The sequence below is a fragment of the Lates calcarifer genome, linkage group LG17, assembly GCF_001640805.2.
Source record: "Lates calcarifer isolate ASB-BC8 linkage group LG17, TLL_Latcal_v3, whole genome shotgun sequence".
Lineage (NCBI taxonomy): Eukaryota > Metazoa > Chordata > Actinopteri > Centropomidae > Lates > Lates calcarifer.
In genome coordinates this window covers 11,915,483-11,937,631 of record NC_066849.1, presented here as the reverse complement: position 1 = coordinate 11,937,631, position 22,149 = coordinate 11,915,483, and the positions used below count along the sequence as shown (strand labels likewise).

The window sequence follows — 22,149 nt, the reverse complement described above, 5'->3', positions numbered from 1 at the left end:
ACGAGCACACAGGTTCAACTTGCCTTAATTTTAAAAATACATACATGATGAAATGTACATGCCGAGCACACATTCAGCAGGAAGAACAAAAACAGTCATAGTCAATGATGGCAACGAACTGTTTTTTAACGTTCATGTAAATGCATGTGAGATGTAATAAACGTTTCAAAAAGCCTAAGACACAGAGCAACAGTTTGTACAATTTATCTACAAAGGTTTGCCCATGTTTTATTTCTTCCCTCTTTCAAACAGAACTCATATCAAACTTGATTGCAGTGTAATGTGTCACAATGTATCGATTTCTTATGAAAATGTTCAGAAAATATTACTTAAAAACTTAATGCATAGTTAAAACAAAGATAAGTGGCCATATGCAATGATCTGAGCCCTGGGTCAGCTTAACTGAAATGGCAAATTCAAAGGCTTTTTACCCATGTTTTGACTTTTTCAAGCAGCTTTCATAACGCCTAGTGAGAGTGAAAATTGTACATGTCACTGAATTTGTAGTTTGTGTCATTCACTTGGCTGTGGGGCAAGCTTTTGGTGGCAACAAGAGGTTTAGGGGCCTCAAATAATTCAGCACTGTCAGTCTCCTCTGGTACATTGGCACTCCTGGATGAAGTTGGAGACTCTCTGCCAGATTGTGCATAATACGGCCACGTGTTGGAGGCTGACCCGACAGAGGTGAAGCCGTCGGGGAAGAAGGAGCACTCAGGAACGTTGAAGGAGTCGAGGCTGAAGGATGAGGACTGAGAGCAGGTGCGAGGTTGTCTTGCTTCGTGGAGGTTGAGTTTGGAGACCAGTGGTTTCCCAACTGTCACTGATTGCCTTTCCTGCACTTCTTCATCCATGTTGGAATAGGTGTAATGAAGACAGACGGTGAACGTAAGCTCAGTCTGTTAAGACAGTGAAGAGCAGATTGAAAACTTTGATTAAAATATTCAAAAAAGTAGTGTAAGCCTTATTTCTGACTCTGCTCAGTATTAGTTAACTGTAATCTGGAGGGCACATTAACATTTACCAGGTTTCTCCTAGGACAGAAATAAGAAAAGTAATTATCAAAACAACGACCAGTGTCTGACCCTGAGTCTCTGCAGGCTGCGGATGCGGGTGTAAAGACTGGGGACCTCAGGTGAAGGAAGAGCTTCCTTGATCAATAATAAACTGCCGGCATCAAGCAGAGTCTCCTGGTTACTCTTCTTCAGATCGACATCCACACCCTGCCAAAGAAACACAGATCACAGCATAAAGGTCAGTGCAGTGATCAAGTATCCACAATAACAAATTATCATCTCTGTAAGTAATATCAACTAACAAACCTCAGGGAAGTCAGTAAGCTGTGCAGAGCAGGAAGCAATTTCTTTGGGCTTCTCAAGTATCCGAGTGTAGATGACCATGAGGTTGGAGAACTCTGCAGCAAACCCAAGCTGTACTGTCACTCCACAGTCAAACTGCAGATAAAGGCTCTTAGGTAGCACTATAAAGACAGGCATTGGAATTAGGTATACTTTAAGACATGCCAACATAAAGTAACCTAGAATAGAGACATGACAATAACTCTCTCTATATTTAATCATTAAAAGTTTAGGAGTACCGTGAGCGACGGCCCACTGCAGGTTGCGAGCTGAATAGGACGCGGAACATTCAGCGGTCTGTATCTTGTCAGTGAGGGAACGTCTTTCAGACAGATTGCTGCGGAGCTCCAGAGCCTGCCTCCCTCGTGTGATTACACAACGACCCATGTCTGGTGAGAGTGAAGAACTTTTAATGTGCAGCATGCATTCACTAGAGCTGCTCAAGAATAATTCAGTATTAAATTATTGAGGAGGAAACAACTGCTGTGTTGAAATTCTCAAGAAAACTGCTCATCTGGCTGGAAACCAAACAGCGTGCACAGCAGGTTTTTGTTCCATCAGCTGTCTGTCCTCTAACATGACAGCGTGAAATCAGGCCAGATCTGCAACATGCTCACATTTTCCAACCAGCTGAGAGGAGAACAGCAGTTATTGCTTGTCCTTTGTGATCTTTAGTGTGTAACCAAATCTCTTTTCTGAGTTGTTATATTGCCGCACCCAGAGACAGCACAATTGCAGGTGTAGACAATTAAACTGTCATAGCAAGAAAAACACAGGTGGAGCTAATAACAAGAATGATGACTGTGTGCCTTCCAGGTGTTCCAGTCATGTCAGTGAGCCAACAAGTGCAAGACTAAATAAATTATAAAGAATAACACCAGAGTGTTTGATTAGGCTAATGATATGAGAGGTTTGGCTTGCTTCACTATCAGATACAATGCAGGATAGAATAAAATGAATGGATAAATGTCATATTTAAATACATTTACATACAGAAGTTGGATGTGAGTGATTTTCAGGCCACATGTTGATGCAGAATAATCTGCTCTAACATCCTAGGATGTACAGAATCATCTCAAAGACGCTGAAAGGTCAGGTGTAATCACACCCTGTATAACAGAACAGTAAGCTGCCAGGCCAGTTGGTGCAAACCTGCTGTAAGACGAAAGCAGAGATGTCATGCTCCACATGTGTGCTCTACATACCTTCAGCCACTCTGTCTAGCATGACTGTGACCTTCTCATCTTCACAAACTCGCTGTTTGAGGAAGTTTATGAAGATGCCATTGGACTCGTCTTCCTTCTTTACTTCATACGCCTCTGCATCTACACATCTAGACACAACCGAGTACACATGAGTGACACTTTACAGGCTAAAGAAAGACTGTTATGTAATTCATAAGTGTTTTAAATATTTTTTTTGTCTCAAGCGCTTAGGAATGTCTGATACCAACGTGGTTTAAAAATCCCTGTGTAGGAGGACCAGCAACTTACGTGGCATAACCAAACACTATATTTGCTGTGACCTTCAGCAGGCCCGGTTGGACGATGACATCGTCATTTGGGTTTCTAAAAAAAAAAAAAGAAAACATTTGAAGCACTGAAGCACAAATGTGCACAGCAGATAGTCTAAACTCAACATGACATTAAAAAAAAAAAAAATCAATCTGGTACATCTGTGATGATACCTTTTGCGACACATGTCCAGCAAGAATACGTTGAGTCCCGTCTCTTTCTCCTGCATCCTGGTGAGTATGTTCTGTACACACAGACAGTGCTCTGATGTGTAGGAGGCCGGAGCATCGATGGGAACCATGAAACTGTTGCCGTAATTCTCATAACCATGACCAGCAAAGTATAGCAAGCCTGTGCAAGGTAAGGACACAGTTATAAAATCTGATGAATGCTGTTAATATCCCTAGAGAGTTTTTTACCCTTAAACAGTCTGTTTTTAGAAAGTTAATCTCTATATTGTATTATAATTAGGCAAAGTTGCTTTCATTTATTTCATTAAATGTATGAGTTATTGTGACAGATATCAAACCATCTCCAACCGTACCCCGAGCGCAAATTATACTGTAAACAAAAACACTACATCAACTTGGGTTAGAGCAGTATACAGCCTGTGTAGTCTTTAAAAGTAAAGACACAGACACAAAACAAGTTCTGAACATATTATCTACATGGACCAGAGACACACCGTAGACTCCCTTGTCGAGCAGCAAGAGGAACTCTGTTACAGCGCTGTGCATCTCCTGCCAGTTGAGGTCGAGCAGGGAAACCACCTTGAAGTCCATTTGTCTGAGGAGATTGGTCAGCTCATGGACGTCAGCGATGGGAGCGCACAGCTGAGTGTGGTAGACGTAGTTCATGTTGCCAATCAGCAGAGCAACTTTGTCTGTTGCTGTGGAGGGGGAGACAGGGCATCTTGAAAGGTTCACCAGTCTAATAGATTGTGTAACATATTTATTTACAGTGTATATCTGTTGTACAGATACTGTATTTGTTTGGACAAAATTCACCATAGAAGTGCTTCGCTAACTGGGGCTGCTTGGTCATCTGTTGTAGTGGATTTATCCCTTGTCCTGAAAGTTGATCTGACTTTCTGTGAGTCTGGTAACACATGAAAAGAGAAAAATAAAAAATGTCCCAAACTCTTTGATATTACATCAGAATGTTTAATTTTTCTACAGTGCTGTCTTTCAGTCAGATTGGAAAAACTAACCTGAACGAAATCCACACTGATCAAACAATAAGAGCGTGAACACACACACAGCAAATGTTTCCGAAAATGACAGGGGAACTAAAACACTACTTCCTTTGTTCCCTTTCCAAATATAAATAAAGAATACCTGAGCCACGGTCGACTTCTTCCCAGGGTGCATCAGTAATTGAACTTGGGCCTGCATAAAAGTGCAAAACAAGAAGTTATTCACTTCACAGTACTGCAATTACGCTCATGTGTGACACTGATCCTGTTAAATATGCAGTGTCAAATTTACTGTACTTGGTCTATGCATGTTCACAAAAACCACAGAAGTATTTACTTGATATTCATACAGTTGTTAAAGGAATTTTAACATTAAGGTTTCTGATTTGTCTCATCTACACATTTACATTCTGAATATAGAAAACAGAAATTATGTCTCACCAATGGTGACTGTTGCCGTGTCGCTCCACTCCTCGTGATAAATATTGAACGCTTTACATCTGTATTGTCCTCTGTGTGCTGTGGTCACACAGGGTATCTACAGGACACAGAAACATACACAACATTAACTACACACAGTAGGTAAGCAGCTCACAGCAGACTCTGTGGATATACACTTACTTTGAGTGAATGTGTCTTGTGCTGTGGCATGAGCTCCGAGTTGTGGTACCACTCGTACTGGGCGGGAGGGTTGGCCTCTGCTTTGCACTCCAGCGACAGAGCGTCACCCTCAGAGATCGCTCGGGACTGAGGCTGGTGGATGATACGCAGCCCACTCACCGACCCCGGAAACAGAGCACTGCTGCAGCCTGAGATGACGAGATTTACCATGACATTACATCACATGTAATGAGATGACATAAAAAAATAAAAAAAAACAGGAGGAGAAGATGAGAGGTACCCGGACTTGCAGAGCGAACCAATCGAACATTAGCCCACTGAGAGAAGATGCAGTTTTCTCCATGGTTGACCCTACAGATGTAGTGACCCTGGTGGACTGTGGCCAGAGGACATAGAACCAGCTCTGGTGTACACCCTGTCTCATCCAAAACCTAGAATGAGAAAATAATCAGCACACCCTCAGCCTGCATGATCATTTATAACATCTGATTGTAACCATCGAGAGAACTATTTATTTGTCTCATCACGACACTGACATGATATAAAGGTGGCAGATTTAGTGAAAAAGTAACAAATACAGAACACTCTGAACTGTTTTGTTACTTTTTATAACCCTGTACTGACAAGATGTTGAACTGACCTCCTCTTTGCCTCTGAACCACTGGTAGCTGAGCCCTGAGGGACCAGTGGCTCTGCAGGACAGTACCACCCTACCTCCGACTGTGGCCTGCTGGGACTGCGGCTGCACTGTGATCCGAATCGTCTCTGCCACTACCACACACACACACACACACACACACACACAACACCAACATTCATGAACGGACAAGGTTGCACAGGTATTTCCATTTTAGACATGTAACCACAGAGGATGTGGCATAGTTTTAGAATGACACATGTTTTCCAGGACTTGCTATCAGTTTGTGTGGTGGATCTTTATGACTTACTATAACACATACATGTAACAGAGGCACCATTCATTTATGTCACTAGTTACACCAGTGCTTTTACAGCTATGACCAATCAGACCATGATGAGATAATGTCCGTGCCTAAAAATATACATTGTACTAAAGTAAAAGTATTATTAAAAAAAGTATTATAAAAGTTTACATTTGAATACACATAGCACCACATTCACTTGTATTTTACCCGTGGTGGTCAGGTACTGCACAGCCTCCTGGTGGTCCACCTTTCTCAGGCAGTGGAGCAGGAAGTCCAGGGAGCAGGAGCGATCAGCCAGCCGAGCCAGGAGGGCCCGCCCAGGGCTACCTGCGGCGCTCAGCACCTGGAGCGAGCAGCTGGTAAGCTCACTTTCACTGCAAGGAAGGTAGAGGGAGTTTAATAGGCAGAGGTCGTAGAAGTGGTGACAGACCCCGGGGCCCAAAAAAAGGAATGTACAGTGGTATGGGGCTGGGTGGGGGAGACAAACCTGTTAAACATGTCATACATCAAAGGAGAATCCTTGTAATATATATACAAATGAGTTATAATGGTCATGAGAAGGTGTGGAAACTGCTGTAATCATGTGCTGAGCTGCTTCTCCTTCTTGGCGTGATGCCTTCAGTGTCTCACCTGCAGCGGAAATTCGGTTGCTCGGACACCGCATCGGCCAGCTGCCTCCATCCGCAGGTGGAGTTGTCCAACATCTTCGACAGCCTGTTCAGGACTTCTTCACTCAGAGTACCAATGCTCATTTTCGACTCCTCCATCTTCTCACGTGTCACCACTAACAAACCCAGAGATCTACTGGACGAACGGGGACATTAAACTGAGACTTTAACGCGCTGAATCCGCCCTCGAGAAGACTACACCATGTAGCAACGAGTCCAGAAGGATTTTCCTCCGGTTGTGACTGATAGTAGTGACCGAAAACAGCGGTTTGTATTGTTGAATCACTCTCCACCCCGGCCGCCTACACGGCTGGTACGCTACTAAACTAACAGATTGTAAACACAGCTTCGGGTTTCCCCGTGGTCAGCGGAGGAAAATCCGCCTGTACTTTAACTGTACACATGCGGCGTTTTAACCATTAAGGAAACAAGACATGTAACGGCGACGCTTGAAAATGAAACTATAAGTCGTTTTTAGACCAAAACTAAAACAGCACGTAGTCGCGCTTGCCACTTACCGCTTCCGCCATTAATATACTGAAGCATTAAAAGTCGTGAGGAAAACTTTGGACTTACCCACTTTACAATATGTGGCCTACAAGCCCGTGGTCAAATCCAGTCGTAGAGACAGACGAACGGGTGACTCTTAAATAAAAAGAGATGTAGATGCATTTTACAGTCCATCGCTCTTCCAGTCTTTCATGATTTTGTTCCCCAGATTATTTGCTTTTCATTTCGGTTCCTCTTTTCTGTCATCCCCCACAGGCTCGATCATTTGCATGAAGCATTGTCATGGCAACGCCATATATTTAAGTCAACTTTTTTTACAGAGTGATCAGTGCAGAAACATTTACAAACTGGCAACCCAAATGTTGCTCTATGATTACAACTGCTCAATAAAGCATTAATAAATCAATAAAACCATTAACTATAGTTTATAAACCTTTTATATTAAAAAGGATTAATACAAAGCATAATTTGTTGGATATTTATTCACATTTATTTGTAATAAGTCTTCAAAAACAAAAAAGTGATTTGTGGAAATATCATCAAAACATTATCGCTGTACAAATGCATTAAATCCAATGTGATAGCCCTCTATCTAATACAGTGAACACTGCCTTTCTTAACTCTCACCACAGGGAAAATTTAATAGCCATTCTGAACTTTCGATTGTATCACACAAGCTGCTAAATTTACCTTTTAGTGAAATTGTTTCCAAGGTCAGAGTGCACTTTCAATCTACTTTTCTGCTTCCTCTTGTTGAGTGTGGTGATGTATTGGATTCCCCTGCAATGTGAGTTTCAGGTCTTATACCCCCCCCCCCCCCCCCCCGTATTCAACATAACCAGTGATGAACTTCCTGAAGTCATATACTGCACTGAGTTATAAGCTTTCTTTGAGCTTACAAATACTGTACACAAATGACTATGATTTCAGATTACTACAAGATAAATGGAAACCATTAAAGAGTTGGTCTATTGATATTTCATCCAGGAACTTGGCATACGATCATGTAATTCAGTTCATAGAGTCTGAAGCACATCACTGCACAGGAGGAGATCTGCCCACTGTCAGTCCACTGATGGCTTAAAACTTTTTCCCTTTATATAATCTGTTGTGACGCCAAATGTTTTCCTTCCTCAGACGTTTCCAGTATTCCCAGGTGTCTGACTCCAGCTCGTGCAGCTTTTTGGGCGCTCCCAGTTGCAACTGGAACAACCTGAGTAAAAAAAACAAGAGGGTAGTCTGATCATTAAGGACACATGAAACAATGTGCTTGAACTATATTCATTACATGTAGGTGGAGAGAGCTGCAGTAATAGCAAGAAGGAGCATATGATGTTAGAAAATGTGTAGAATGCGATAAACAACTGGGGTATTATATGTGTAAAATGGGCCTGTGGCCAAGAGTTATACAAGAGTTATACATATATGTAGATGACACATTCATCATTATATCTTTACTTATTTTTGGAAAACAATAGCATTCTCCTCATTGTTGGCCAGGAGACTGATTTTATGTAACTGGATAAAACATAAGTATAGTATGACCTGTTTTGTTATTGCAGGAGTCTTAATGTCTTCGTCTGAATGGGATGTTTGCTGTGTTGTATAAATATGAAAAATCAGTAAAAAGACTTTGATTATTATTATTTCTTTACTTATTTTTAACCAGCTTAAAAACGGGTTTCTCAACAGCTAATTAAAAAAGGAGGAAAGGAAATCATACAAACAGAAACAGTTATTTCTAAGTGATGATAAGGTGGCAAAAGAAAAAAAAGTGGCTGAAACAGAAGAAGTATGTGCTCTCACCACTCTGGGTATTCCTCAGGAGGCTTCAGTTTGGGGTCTTCTCCTTGTTTGAAAATGTTAACCCCTACTGCATGAGTAGTAAGTCTGACAGCGTCTTTACACACTTCTGGACCTTTCAGCTCCTCCTTCGCCATGCCTTTACCTTTTCCTTTGGCCGCTGGAAAAGATAAGGAAAAGAGTCAAGTGTTATCATGTTATACAAGGATGTGTTCATTGAGAGTGGCTCCAGATTGACTATAAACAAGAGCTTTGGGAGAGGAATGTGAATTAATTTCATATATTGTATATATTATTGCTAGACCACAACAGCTATTATCCACCACCTTAAAAAAAACTTTAATGGCACTCAGTGATGTAAACAGGTTATAATTGTAAGCTTAGCTTTGCACATATATTTCATCATCAGAGACCATTTAAAACTGGCACAGAAGAAAAGAGATTTGTAGTAAATGTATACTGTATAAATATGTCCTCTTTACTCACCAACTTTCTTCGCATATCCACATGTCTGTACTCTGTTTAACATGTTCGTCCGACAGAGCGCTGTCGTCGCGTTGGTTGAGATGTATTTTGTTAACGCTACTACCCTAAACAAACTGTACCCAGACATTTTGGTTTTTGATTACTTAAAAGCGCAAGCCACCATGCTACAATTTGACTTTCATAGCACCGCTGAACTTCCGTTTTCTGCTTTGTATCTGGCTCCGTGAAAATAATATACTGCCCCTCTCTGGACGGGAAGACACACTACAAGACGGTAAGTGCTTGGGTCATTTCCCTTTATTCCGACAGATGGCAGCATAGATGTAACTGTGCCGGTGCTGTAATAATTAAATACACGAAGGAGAGGAGCGATAGCTCGTCGTCAATTTCAACAAAAGAAGAAGAAGACTGAAAGCTTCTCGAAGATGTCGGAGTACGCTATGGCTCAGAAGAGTGCCCTGAAATTAAAAGGCGTAGGAGCGGTTTCATCTGGAAAAAAGTAAGTATTGTGGTATTTGGTAACTTATTTTAGTAAAAGACTTCGTATTAAAACTGACAAAAATACATAAATACCCGGTCGCCACTGATAAAAACCCATGATATTCATGCGAGGCTAATATTAGCCTGTTTGCTAACATTAGTAGAACAACAGTGTTGATGTTACGATAACGTATATTGAGACTTTGTGAGCACGGCAACCGTTTATTTATGGAAATTCACTATCAAAATTGTATTTCACGTTGGAAAATAACTGATCTCGTTGGTGACGTCGTCACAGTTCACCTTAATATCAAGAGGTGTTTAGAAAACATTAGCTAGCTAGCATTAGCTACATCAAAAACAAACTACATAGAACTAAGGACTCAACATGTCAGACTAACTGCGAAATACATCATAGGCTTATTAACAGATACAGTCAATTCACACAGGACGAGTATAGTAGATATGTACAATTTCAGTAGGATAACGAATAGTGTATTGGTCAACACAGACTATGAGTTTGGACGTGTTTGTGGATGCGAAAGGATGGCCTGACACGCCACTTGCCAACTTACGTGTCATTACGTGTCTATTTATTAGGAAGAAAAAGAAGGATAAAGAGAGTAAGCATCGCCTGGAGCAGGTCGTCACCAGTCAAAACGATGAAGAGGTGAAAACGAAGAAAGCATATATTGACAAAAGGACACCGGCACAAATTGCCTTTGACAAGATGCAAGAGAAGAGGGTAAGTTATTGTTCTCCAGCATTAAATAGCTGCAAGGACTGGTTAAGGATTTGAGTCAGGGGCATAGTTAACAGAGGTAGTTGTAGGCTGTAGAAATCAAATTCAACAGCTACCATAAATCTCTACTATAGTTGCCACAGTGCCATATTAGTATGGAAGGTATGGAGGTCCACTGATTAACAGCAGCACACAGAGTTGATGTAAGAGTAAACACAAACAGAATTTTAAACAAAATAGCGACCTTTTGGATAGGAAACTTTCCAGGCCTGTGGTAGATGTAGATTCCACACTTAGCTTCACAACAGGCAGTGCCACAGTGGACCAGAAACACCAAGTTATCCATGTGGAGGCAGTAGATTATTAACTTACCTGTTGTTTTGAACTTTCCAGTGAGAGAGGGAGAGACAAATGTGTCCAATACAAGTCTTAACTCAGCAGAGTGATTCCAACCTGAAACAATTTCAGAATAAATTTTATTAGCTCTGCAGTGTAGTTACTGATGTTTCATAGCCTCAGCTTAATAGTCTTCACACCGTATAATGACAGCCTTTATCAGTCCATTTCCACTCAAAGGACAAAGTCCATTGTTTGAAACAGTTGCAGTATAATGTGCTGTGCAGCATGGTACACATAGTGAGGTGAATATTCTTACAAAGTAATGATCATCATGTCTACTGCCCAAAAGCATGGGGTAACTTCAAAAGGTAGCGTATACCATACACATGCTTTGTGTATTTCCAACTACAACAGGTAATTGGCACTGCAACAGTTTGAGAGCATTATGGCAGTTTTAACATGTGATTTATTGTGAACAGGTGACATTGTCTGTTGTCACTGACAGTCACAAATGGTGACAAGCCCACCTACCTTTTCTTGAGTTTGGAGTATTTGAATGTAGTCATTGTCAACACATGGTGTTTGTGAAGTGTTTACAGTGTGCCCACACTGACAGTTATAATATGTATTTTTCAAGGTTTCTTTTGCATTCATTCTGCCTCTGTCTCTATCTCTTTCCTCACAGCAAATGGAGAGGATTTTGAACAAAGCATCAAAGACACACAAACATAGAGTTGAGGTAAGTCATGCATCAGACCTCGCAAAATTCAATTCAACTTCATACCCACTTGTAAAGTAGTACAAGTGTTCAAGTAAATAACTTGGGAGATTGACATACATCTAATTGTTTAAAAAATATGGAACATTTCTGTTTATATGTTTCTACTTTTCAAGTTGCATCAGAAATGCTCTCTTATTTATGTACAGAGAAATGATTAATGTATCCTCTGTTGTTTTGTTTGCAGGATTTCAATCGCCACCTGGACACCCTGACAGAGCATTATGATATTCCCAAGGTCAGCTGGACCAAATAGAACTGGGGCAAATGTTCACTTTGTTGTTTTTTTTTACTGCTTGTACAAAAACATTGCTTTTTTTCCCCCTAAATGTATATTTGTCATTAGCCAGCTTTCTATATATCTACAATTAAAATTTGTTCAACTGGCATTCTTTTATTCTTTTGTTGTATATCTTGCTCTATACAATAAAGGATTTGTGTAAACTTATCATTTGTCTAATTTTTCTGTCTTACATAAGGTATATCTTTGGTGACATAATAATGACTAATGTTTCATAAATTAACAAATACAAGTGTGTATGTGTAAACAATAGAAATGTCACAGAAATGCCAGAATATATTTTCTTTTTAATTACTACACTTTTCATTGAAGTGGAACACTGCACAAATGGCACACATGCTGTAAACCAGATAACAAAGTACAGTTGTCCATGTTGAATTATTTGGGATGGCACAGTGTGAACATGTGAACTACCCTGAAGGTTCCAACTAAAACCTGAACAGAGTCAAAAAGTATAAGACTGACCACCAAAATCATAAGATTATATAGAAATGTACACATTTTACTACAGAAGTATCAATGGTGAAATGTCACACTAGTGACCTTAAGCAATAGGTGTATCTGCTATCAACACTACATTACAGGCTAAAACAAGGAGGTTTAAGACATACAGGTGTATATGTGACAGACCTGGGTGAAGCTACATTCAGAAATATGTGGGATTTACTATTGTACTACATTGATTTTCAACATTTTGACTGTCCCTGCATCATGTGTTGCAATTCTTTAACCAGCTAAATAAAATGTTTTAATTCCACTTGGCTCAGGTGTAATATGGACATAAATAAACTTTTGTTTTTCTCTCAAACGTATTCAACTGAAGTGAACACCAGTAAGAGGCTGCATCAAACAACAGCAAAGGATTCTCAAAAATTTTATTAAGAGATAGGCGATGTAAGAGATTCAGGATTCAGAGCATGTTTCGTTCACATAGAAACACTCTTTTCTAACAGTAGAAAAGGTATTTTCTTTGCTTTGTAGTGTCCTTGTGTTATCAGAGTTCACTTTGGCCCCAGCATGTCACTTGGCTTCACCCACTGGTCAAACTGCTCCTCGGTCAGATAGCCCAGCTCCACGGCCACAGCCTTCAGCGTGGAGCCTTTCTTATGAGCCGTCTTGGCGATGGTGGCAGCTTTGTCGTAGCCGATGTGTGGGTTGAGAGCGGTGACCAACATGAGAGACTCATTCATGAGCTTGTTGATTCTCTCCGTGTTGGCCTGGATGCCCACCACGCAGTTGTTGGTGAAGGAGACGGACGCGTCGCCCAGCAGCCGCGCGGAGTTCAGCACATTCTTGATCATCATGGGTTTGAAGACGTTGAGTTCAAAGTGTCCGTTGCTGCCTCCGATGGTGACTGCGACATGGTTCCCCATCACCTGGGCTGCGACCATGGTCATGGCCTCACACTGGGTGGGGTTCACCTTGCCTGGCATGATGCTGCTCCCGGGCTCATTCTCTGGTAAGATGAGCTCCCCAAGGCCAGAGCGGGGTCCTGACCCCAAGAAGCGGATGTCGTTGGCGATCTTCATCATGCTGACAGCCACTGTGTTAAGCGCTCCGCTCAGCTCCACCAGGGCGTCATGGGCTGCCAGGGCTTCGAACTTGTTGGGGGCTGTCATAAACGGCAGGCCAGTGAGAGAGGCGACGGTGGAGGCCACTTTCTCAGCAAAGCCAATGCGGGTGTTGAGTCCTGTTCCTACTGCTGTGCCTCCTGCTGCCAGCTCATACACCCTGGGCATGGCGGCCTTCACTCTCTCTATGCTGTACTTCACCTGCTGGACGTACCCGCTGAACTCCTGTCCGAGAGAGAGCGGCACAGCATCCTGGGTGTGTGTGCGCCCGATCTTGATGATGTCTTTGAACTCTTCAGCTTTTGCAGCCAGAGCATCGTGCAGAGTCTGCAGGCCAGGTAGCAGGACCTGGTGGACCTCTGTGGCTGCAGCGATGTGCATGGCCGTGGGGAAGGTGTCATTGGAGCTCTGACTCTTGTTGACATGGTCATTTGGGTGGACAGGATCTTTGGAGCCCAGTTTCCCTCCCAGGATCTCAATGGCTCTGTTGCTGATCACTTCATTGACGTTCATGTTGGTCTGAGTGCCAGAGCCAGTCTGCCACACCACCAGAGGGAAATGATCATCCAGTTTACCAGCTGAAACCTCATCTGCAGCCTGGATGATTGCATCTGCTATCTTCGGGTTGAGGCCGTAGTCCTTGTTCACCTCGGCGGCCGCTTTCTTCAGGATACCAAAAGCCTTGATGACTTGGATCGGCATTCTCTCACTTGGTCCCCCAATCTTGAAGTTCATGGTGGATCTGACAGTCTGGGCGCCGTAGTACTTGTCAGCCGGGACCTTGAGCTCACCGAACGTGTCCCGCTCAATCCTGTACTCCGAACTGGCCATTCTGGACGTGCAAAAGAGGAGTTTAGAGTCGACGCTGGGTCTTTGCAAAATCAGGGGGTTGCAGTTAAACTGCTGGACGCGTCTCAGAGACCGAAACATGGCTTCTCATTAGAGGTGAATCCGGGGGGAGGTCAGTGTAGCCTTCCACATTGTAATCTGTCATTGGACGAATAGGAAACTGATCACAAGTCAGCCAATAGTGAAAGAAAAAAGGCGGGATTTCCGCTCAGGTTGTCGTATCAGGTGGAAATGATCAGGTCGCTTTATCCGGATCAGTAAAGCTTCTTACAACATTGCACGACTGTATATCCGCTATGGCAACCAAGTTCGATTTGCTTTGTAAAATAAAAGTCAATAACTTTACATAATCTAGTAATTTACCTGACAATTTTTTAAAGAAACATAAATATGACATTTGGCACTGAAACATTCTTGTATATACTGAAGAATGTATGAATCAATGTGTATGTGCAAGACAATTTATTTATTTATGTTTTGTTTGTTTTGTTTCCAGTACCAAGTTTTATACTCATATTTTTCTTGGTCATTCTTCATATTTCTTTTAGAATTTTGTACATTAAAAACAGTCAGTGACTGTTTAGTGACACTGGAACATATGAAAGTTGACACCTTGACAATGATGAGACTGGCAGCTCTTCCAAAATAATTTCACTTTACACCTACACTGTATATACATGGAGCCACCTGGAAACTGTTTACCCTTTTCATTGTCTATTCAGCAGTTGAGACACAATTTATGTTTATTATAACTAAGATTGATTGTTGTTTGTGTGTCCGTTTATTTTTGTTGTCAACTAACCAACTGAGTGCATATAGCCTGCTGTAGTTTGTACCTTTACTGTGATATTGTATACTGTGCTAAAATATATGATTGGATTCCGTTTTTCACTGGTTTTGTGTAATTTCATTGCATTTCCGTATTTTGGCTTCGAGTAGAAAGACCTTTATTTTGAAGTCTCAGAATGAACCTTCACCGGAAGTGTTTAGTGCGTTGTTGCTATCTTCATTCCGCTGTCTCTTCTCGCGGTAACGTTAGTACACTGTTAGCTTGCTAGCTAACCCCATCGTTTCCAGGTTTCGTGTCGACCTGAAAACAGCAAACGAAGAGAGACACAGAAAGGCTACGCAGCTGAATATTCTTTAAACCCAGGCTGCATAAAGGAGCGGGACAATGCCACACAATTTCCAGCCCGGAGACCTGGTCTTCGCTAAAATGAAGGGATACCCCCACTGGCCAGCCAGGGTAAGCAAGTAACGTTAACAGCAGCCGGAGGGGCGGAGGGGGTGGGCTGCTCTGCATGGGACGCTGGAGAAGGTTCTCTGTGTATCTTCGGTCCTGTCCAACATGGATACCTATCACACAGATACATGACTTATTTTATACTGGGCTGACAGACTGCGTTACAGGCCCACAGTCAGTGCACCAGCAGTGTAATTTGCATGAGATGCTGTCGGCCTCATCTATATGGAGACGCAGAGCAGCAAAGCTAACGCTTTTACTTTGGAAATGACGTTTGCGATAACCGCGTAATTGTTTCTAGATAAAAAAAAGGCATCTCCTCCAAGTTAAGATTGTTTATTGTGCACTACATATCCCTAACAGTTTAATTATGTTAAAATTAATCTATACCGTTTTGTTTTCTAGAAGTAACCCACATCAGTTAATAGTACTATCATCATGTTTAAGTCCCAGGTCCACAGAAAACTTGTGTGATATTTTCTGTTTGCCACTTGGTTTTTACTTCAAAGTTTTGCTTGTTTACAGATTGAAGATGTGGCTGATGGGGCAGTGAAACCACCTCCTAATAAAATCCCAATTTTTTTCTTTGGGACACATGAAACGTGAGTACAGCACTGTATCATCTGTCACTGATAAAAGTTCATTGCATTTGCAGAAATGTTAAAAGTTAGGTGATTACAGCTGACTCAACTTTATCTGCTTGAAAGGAAAGGAATTAAATCACATTACTGGTTGAAATCTACTAACTGTAGTACATTTGTTTTTTTGTTATTCATTGTTAGATTGGCCGCGCCAGGTTTTAAATTTAGGCCCTGACTCATTTGTTTTTAAACCTGATATCCTCTTTGTGAGAGCAACAGTGCGAAACAAAAACAAGAATCACTGCTTTTGTCTCACACCACTGGGTGATAGCTTTCTTAGTAAGCTTTGCTCTTTTCTGAAGGCCCACTTTTAACCACTGACTTGTGTCAGTCAGTTTGCTTGTGCATTATGTTTCTGAGAGATGTGTTGACATGTTTGATCCAGCATCAAACACCATCTGTTTGACAAGATGGCATCTGCAGTATAATAATCCATCACTAGGTGGCACAGTGTACTGTTCTAAAGGCTCAAGTCAGTGCAAAACCTCCTTAATGTCAATGTAAACAACCTTTTATATCAAGATAACATTGATTTGGTTTTAGTTAAGTAGGGAAATTGTTATAATTTTCTTCATCTTGCTGTTTCACAGAGCATTCCTTGCACCAAAGGACCTTTTTGCCTATGAAAAGTACAGAGAACGCTATGGAAAGCCCAACAAAAGGAAGGGATTCAATGAAGGTTTATGGGAGATTCAGAACAATCCACATGCCTCCTACAGTGCCCCACCTGTAGTAAGTCAAAGCATCCATAATTCAGCATTATCTCATACTTACAAAGATGTTCTGTTGATGTTGACTTGGTGTGATACTGCACCCGCCTCTTATTTTAGTTTTGGTGCTGGCTCATTTGTTATTTCTGATCTGAATTTCAATCAGTTTTAGAAACTATTATGTCCACTGTTTTAGAATTCAGTGGCTTGTCTTTACTCAGTGGTAACTAAGGAGTTTCCTCTGATTATAGTTCACTGTATCCTGGTACCCAACTGTGAAAGATGTAATGGAACCGTAACTTCACTCATTTGATTCTGACCATATGTTTTTGTTTTGTTTTTTTGCACAGCTCTCCTCTCCCTGTCCCTGTGTTTACTAAAGGCAAAATGTCATAAAATTGTCCTTAAAACACTGAAGTTGCAACTGAGAGACTTGATTTTTTTGACGGACTTTGTAGACCGCATTCCATTTCAGTGAAAATTTTGTGTTAATCTTCTTGTCACGCTTCGTCTGCAGCCAGCCAGCTCATCTGATAGCGAGGGCAACAATGCTGGAGGAGGAAGTGATGAGGATGAGGATGATGAAGAGGTTGCGGTTCCTCGGAAAGCCGACTCAGGAAGTGAGGTTGACTCTGATTCTGGGAGTGAAGACCGTGGAAGGGGAGGAGGAGTGAAGCGAAAGCCACCAGCACCAAAGGTAGTTTTTCAGATTCTCAGTTTCATGAATGATTAATGCCTGTGATCATGATATAACTGTGTTGTTGATGTGAATGGAAAAAGACATTCTTGGTCACAGTTAATGGTACAAAAAGGATGCACTTAGCATAATAGGCTACCAGGTTCTATCAACAACAGGAGATGAGAGGTAAAAAAAAAGAAAAGAAATTAGCTTCCTTTTTTAAATCAGAAGTTGTCATAGCAATGACAAAAGCATAATCTAACTCATCTGCATGGCTTGAGTGCAAGTTTGGCATAAACAACTGACCGCAATGACAAATAACTGCAATACTATAGTTAATTCACTTCAGTTATATTTGTACTGTTTGTGTTTTCTGTTTTAGCGACCTCCCCCTCCAAAAAAGGCCAGAGGCTCGTCCAGTGACCGAGACGAAGAGGAGAGTGGATCCCCATCTGAATCAGAACCCACACCTTCAGAGTCTGACTCTGGAAAGAACAGTGACCAGGTAATTACACACACATGCATGTGGAACATTTTGGGGCACTCTGAAACTAAACAGCCTACAAATGTTACTCATTTGTTTTTTCAATAGGATTTTACTCCAGAGAAGAAAAGCAGTGGACGAGGTGGAAAGAAAGCAGGAGGCAGAGGGAAGAAAAAGGTGAAGCACTGCTCCCCTTATACAGCAAAAGTATTTTGAATACCTTTTGTGATGGCAGTTGTTGATGTCTTGCCTCATCCCCCTCCTCTGTCCCCTTTTCTCTGTGATGTTGCAGAAGGCTTCGTCTGACTCAGATTCAGACTCAGGATCAGGGTCAGAGAAGAAAGTAGTGGACAGCGACTCAGAAGACGAGAAACCTCGACCAGCTCTGTCCGGCTCAGAATCCCAGTCTGGTTCAAAGTCTGAATCAGAGTCAGATCCGCCTCCTAGGAAGGGCCCACAAGCACGCAAGAAAGGTGCAGCTTTAGCCCAGTTTATTTATCAAGTACAGATTCACACAAAATCATAGATGTGTATAATTTGATATTAGAAGGAAGGTTTCACATCCATGTTTTTGCTTTTGTAAAAATGCTTGTTTTTCTCGTCCACAGAGAAGCCTGCACCAAAGCCTCGTGCACGGAAACCCAAACCCACCCCGGCAAAGCGAGCACCTTCATCATCCTCCGACAGCGACAGGTCAGGCTGCTTGAATGCTTCTTTTAACCTGTTCTAACACACTAATATTGAATTATAAGGCACATTTTAGCTTAATGTAAAAGTTTTCATGTTTTTGTCACAGTGATAGTGAACCCGACCGTATCAGTGAATGGAAGAAACGTGACGAGGAGCGCAGGCGAGAGCTGGAGGAGCGGCGGAAAAAGGAGGAGGCAGAGGAGATCCGCCGGCTACGTGAGAGAGAGAAAGAGGAAGATGAGAAAAAGAAAAAAGACAAAGATAAGGGCAAAAAAGGGAGTGACAGTGATAGCAGCAGTAGCTCAGACGAAGGTGTTGATGATCACCCGCTAAAGAAGTCGAAGAAACCTCCTCCACCTCCGATCCCTGCACCCTCCGACTCTGATTCTCCACCACCAGCTGAGGTACAGTCTCCTTTATAAAAAAAAGTCAATTATTTAAATTGTGTGTTACATTTTGTTTTGTATTTTTTATAAGTAATAAGACTGCAGGTGAGTCTTGGTGCTATTGATAAATGCAGCTTCTTGTGCTTTTCTCATCAAAAGGTGAAGAAACCACCCAAAAAGCCAGACAACCAGAAGAAGGCGAGAATAAAGAAAGAGAAGGAGAGAAAAGAAAGAAAGGAGAAAGAGCTGAAAGAGAAGAAAGCCAGACGGTTAGAGGAGAAGTCCAGAGCGAGGTGAGCACACAATGAGGAACAGACTACAGTATGCAAACCTCATTAGAAGAACTTCATTAAAACTTAATACACACAGATCACAGAGTTCCCTCTCTCTTAGGTCTAAGCCTGAAAAACCCAAACGCAAACCAGAGAGGCCACCAGAGAAGAAAGTGGAAAAGAAAAAGGGTCAGTGTCTCATACATTCACCTGCATTGTTCTTGTTTACCAAAGCTGACCAGCAGTTATTGCCTGGAGAAAACTTATTTGCATAGAATGAAACCATGCAACACTTCATGCTTGGTTATGTTTGTTGTTTCAGTGAGAGCGACAGTAGTGACTCAGTACACTATATTGACTATTACTTTGTGTGTCCATATGCAGAGCCATCACCGGAAGAACGGCTACAGAAACTCCACACAGATATTAAGTTTGCACTCAAAGTGGACAACCCAGTAAGTGACAGTTTTTATTCTTTCTTTATTTTTATGTCTGCCTGAAAACTAAATTATGATGTATGTATTTGTGTGTTTTCCAGGACATAGAGCGGTGTCTACAAGCCCTGGAAGAGCTTGAGGCTGTGCCTGTCACCAGTCAGATCCTCCATAAGAATGCTGAAGTTATTGCCACGTTAAAGAAGGTGCATTTTCTTGTCTTTTTTACTATGTTTGTAAATTCATCTTGCATTAAGATGGGATAACCCAAATGTTTAGAATGGAAAATGGTATACATGGTTTCCCAATTGTAACTGGTACATATGTTTTCTTATAACATAAACTGTATTGGCCACAATACTCAGGAAATTATACTTGGAAAAAGTGGTGTCCCTGGATGTGACCCGTTGCTTGTTGAGTGTTAATGATGGATACTACACTAATCCACTGTTAATGCAGCCTCTCTTTATGATGCTAGTTTTCTTTGTTTATTATATCATATTTGAATAACTCAATATTTTTTTAATGGTTTTTGTCACTGACAATTTAGATCCGGCGGTATAAAGCCAGCACTGCAGTCATGGAAAAAGCTAGTGACGTCTACAACAAGTTAAAACTTCGCTTTGTGGGCAAGGCAGAAGTGGCAGCTAAACCTCAAACAGAGAACAAGGAACCAGAAGATAATGAGAAGCAAACACAAGACACAGGTAAAAAAAAAAAAAAAGCGCCACATTTTGGATCTTGGATTTACATTATGTGGTTTGCCCTGCATGCTTATATCTAAATTGGTCTTTTCTAGACTCCACTCCAGTGAACGGGGAATCAGACCAGAAAAAAGATGATATGGAGGTAGAGGAAAAACCAAAATCACCTGCCCAGGAGGAGAATAATGACGATGCTGCTTCAAGTCCAAGCAGGTGAATATCCTGTTTGAAGCAATAGACAGTATCTTTGTTGTTGTGACATTTGCAGAAAAAGGATAATAAAGCAGGTATCTTATTGACAATAAAAAAAGACAAGAACCTCCTTGGAAAAATGTCATACTTAGGTTTAAGTCGAACCATTGTAGATCATCACTTAGCACTGTGACTTGCTTATGTGAACATCTTCCCTGTTAAACAGACCAGTTAATTAAGCACAGCAGTAGTTGCAACTGACTGCATACTTTCTCTTTAGAAGGAGCCCAGACTGCCCTGCTGAGCAACAGACACACACCTACGAAGAAGCTGACAACTCCATCTCTGCAGAGGTGGAACCACCTGCTGTTGAAAGCTGAAAGACCCTTAATCTCCATTGCAGTGGACCAAGTACTAAAAGATGGTGGCCTCTTTGTTTGACGTCATACAGTGCCCCTGGCCCAGCAACATAGCAACACACATCCAGCATTTCCTACAGTATCTGTTACATCAATGTTGATGTTCTGGACATTTTGTACTATAACGATATCAAGCCAGAAGGCCCCCCGTCTCTCACAACCCTTTGGTCCATTATTTATCCCAGCAAAGATAAAAACTTATTAGTGTGATAGTTTGTGGCGCTGCGCGACCCCCCTTTGTTTCTGAAATGTACCTTTCCTTTTATACGACACTCGGCCCGTCCTGGATTCTGAACCCAAACCCCTGCTCCTGGCTACTTTGTTCTTTCTACCACATGAACTCTTCCTTCGTCTTTCATACCGTATGTATGTTGAATGATTACATTTTTAGCACTTCTAACCAGAATACAGGCTTTGAGGATTTTGCGCAGCCCTTACATCTGTTGGCTTATTTTTTTTTTTTTTTACAAAGCCTACAAAACATCACAAAGGCCCCTTGTCTGTGTGTATGGCATTGTGAGAGTGGTGAAGTACTATTTGTGAGTCTTTTATGTTTAAGTATTTTTTTAATTATCTGGCCTTGATCCAGTTAATCCAGTCTGAAATGTAAAGCCATGAGTTGAGTCACTTAAAACTGTTTTCCAACTGAGGTCCACTTACTTTTTTATAGCCTTGTTTTCAGATATTTGCATCTACAGTTTTGTCTAAAATAATAATTGCTGTGGAGTTACACACCTTGCACTCTCATCTCCCCATAGTGTCTGCATTCAGTAACTTGCATAATAAATGGAATAAATGTACAGATCGCAAACTGCCCTTACAAGCAACTGAGATCTCATGTAGCTGCAGCCTATTTTGACATTTTCCCATCATATGCATACAACAGGTGTTTTTAGTGCTATGTAAATTGGTAAAGCATTTCTATCACTTAGTTGAGACTTGAATAAAAATCTCAGCATGGTTTTGTTTCTATCTCATTTCTTGGTGTTTAAAATTTGCTTTTAGTTCATTTGCTGTGCTTGTGTAAAAGAGGGAGGTTTTCCAACAACAGCATCAACACTTAGTTGTTTGTTGGTTTCTGGTACTCAACTGATCTGAGTCAGACTTCTTGTATGCCACACTCCTATTTACTCCACTTA

The 22,149-nt window shown here is 41.4% G+C and overlaps 5 protein-coding genes across 6 annotated transcripts; 2 read left to right on the top strand and 3 right to left on the bottom strand.

The window, feature by feature from the left end:
• Positions 1-9: 9 nt before the first annotated feature.
• malt2 (MALT paracaspase 2) lies at positions 10-7,074 on the bottom strand. Its single transcript, XM_051077372.1, is given in 18 exon segments — positions 10-896; positions 1,083-1,220; positions 1,320-1,477; positions 1,595-1,744; positions 2,561-2,688; positions 2,849-2,923; positions 3,043-3,220; positions 3,555-3,758; positions 3,877-3,934; positions 3,936-3,967; positions 4,207-4,257; positions 4,506-4,602; positions 4,686-4,873; positions 4,966-5,116; positions 5,326-5,456; positions 5,837-6,003; positions 6,260-6,433; positions 6,874-7,074. Coding segments are annotated over 17 exon segments (2,472 nt in total). The 5' UTR covers positions 6,397-6,433; positions 6,874-7,074; the 3' UTR covers positions 10-467.
• A 197-nt stretch (positions 7,075-7,271) lies between these two features.
• Positions 7,272-9,311, bottom strand: mrpl54 (mitochondrial ribosomal protein L54). The gene is made up of 3 exons (XM_018673401.2): positions 9,097-9,311; positions 8,614-8,770; positions 7,272-8,020 (listed from the first exon to the last, which is right to left on the bottom strand). Exons 1-3 carry the CDS (start codon positions 9,221-9,223, stop codon positions 7,888-7,890), a joined length of 417 nt encoding a protein of 138 aa, XP_018528917.1. The 5' UTR covers positions 9,224-9,311; the 3' UTR covers positions 7,272-7,887.
• Positions 9,312-9,439: 128 nt separating this feature from the next.
• Positions 9,440-11,883, top strand: fam32a (family with sequence similarity 32 member A). Its single transcript, XM_018673403.2, has 4 exons — positions 9,440-9,595; positions 10,177-10,321; positions 11,343-11,396; positions 11,623-11,883. The coding sequence occupies exons 1-4, from the start codon at positions 9,522-9,524 to the stop codon at positions 11,689-11,691; spliced, it is 342 nt and encodes a 113-aa protein (XP_018528919.1). The 5' UTR covers positions 9,440-9,521; the 3' UTR covers positions 11,692-11,883.
• A 714-nt stretch (positions 11,884-12,597) lies between these two features.
• On the bottom strand, positions 12,598-14,304 carry fh (fumarate hydratase). The gene has a single exon (XM_018673400.2). It carries the CDS (start codon positions 14,235-14,237, stop codon positions 12,738-12,740), a length of 1,500 nt encoding a protein of 499 aa, XP_018528916.1. The 5' UTR covers positions 14,238-14,304; the 3' UTR covers positions 12,598-12,737.
• An 861-nt stretch (positions 14,305-15,165) lies between these two features.
• Positions 15,166-21,971, top strand: hdgfl2 (HDGF like 2). Of its 2 annotated transcripts, none has more exons than XM_018673399.2 (16): positions 15,166-15,402; positions 15,925-16,001; positions 16,631-16,772; positions 17,268-17,447; positions 17,812-17,934; positions 18,022-18,090; positions 18,206-18,386; positions 18,522-18,606; positions 18,710-19,007; positions 19,149-19,282; positions 19,383-19,450; positions 19,646-19,716; positions 19,800-19,901; positions 20,246-20,402; positions 20,495-20,612; positions 20,875-21,971. In XM_018673399.2, exons 1-16 carry the CDS (start codon positions 15,331-15,333, stop codon positions 20,969-20,971), a joined length of 1,974 nt encoding a protein of 657 aa, XP_018528915.1. In that variant the 5' UTR covers positions 15,166-15,330; the 3' UTR covers positions 20,972-21,971. The 2 variants fall into 2 exon arrangements, with proteins under 2 accessions (XP_018528915.1, XP_018528914.1); XM_018673398.2 differs by having other exon boundaries at positions 20,872-21,971.
• Positions 21,972-22,149: the final 178 nt, after the last annotated feature.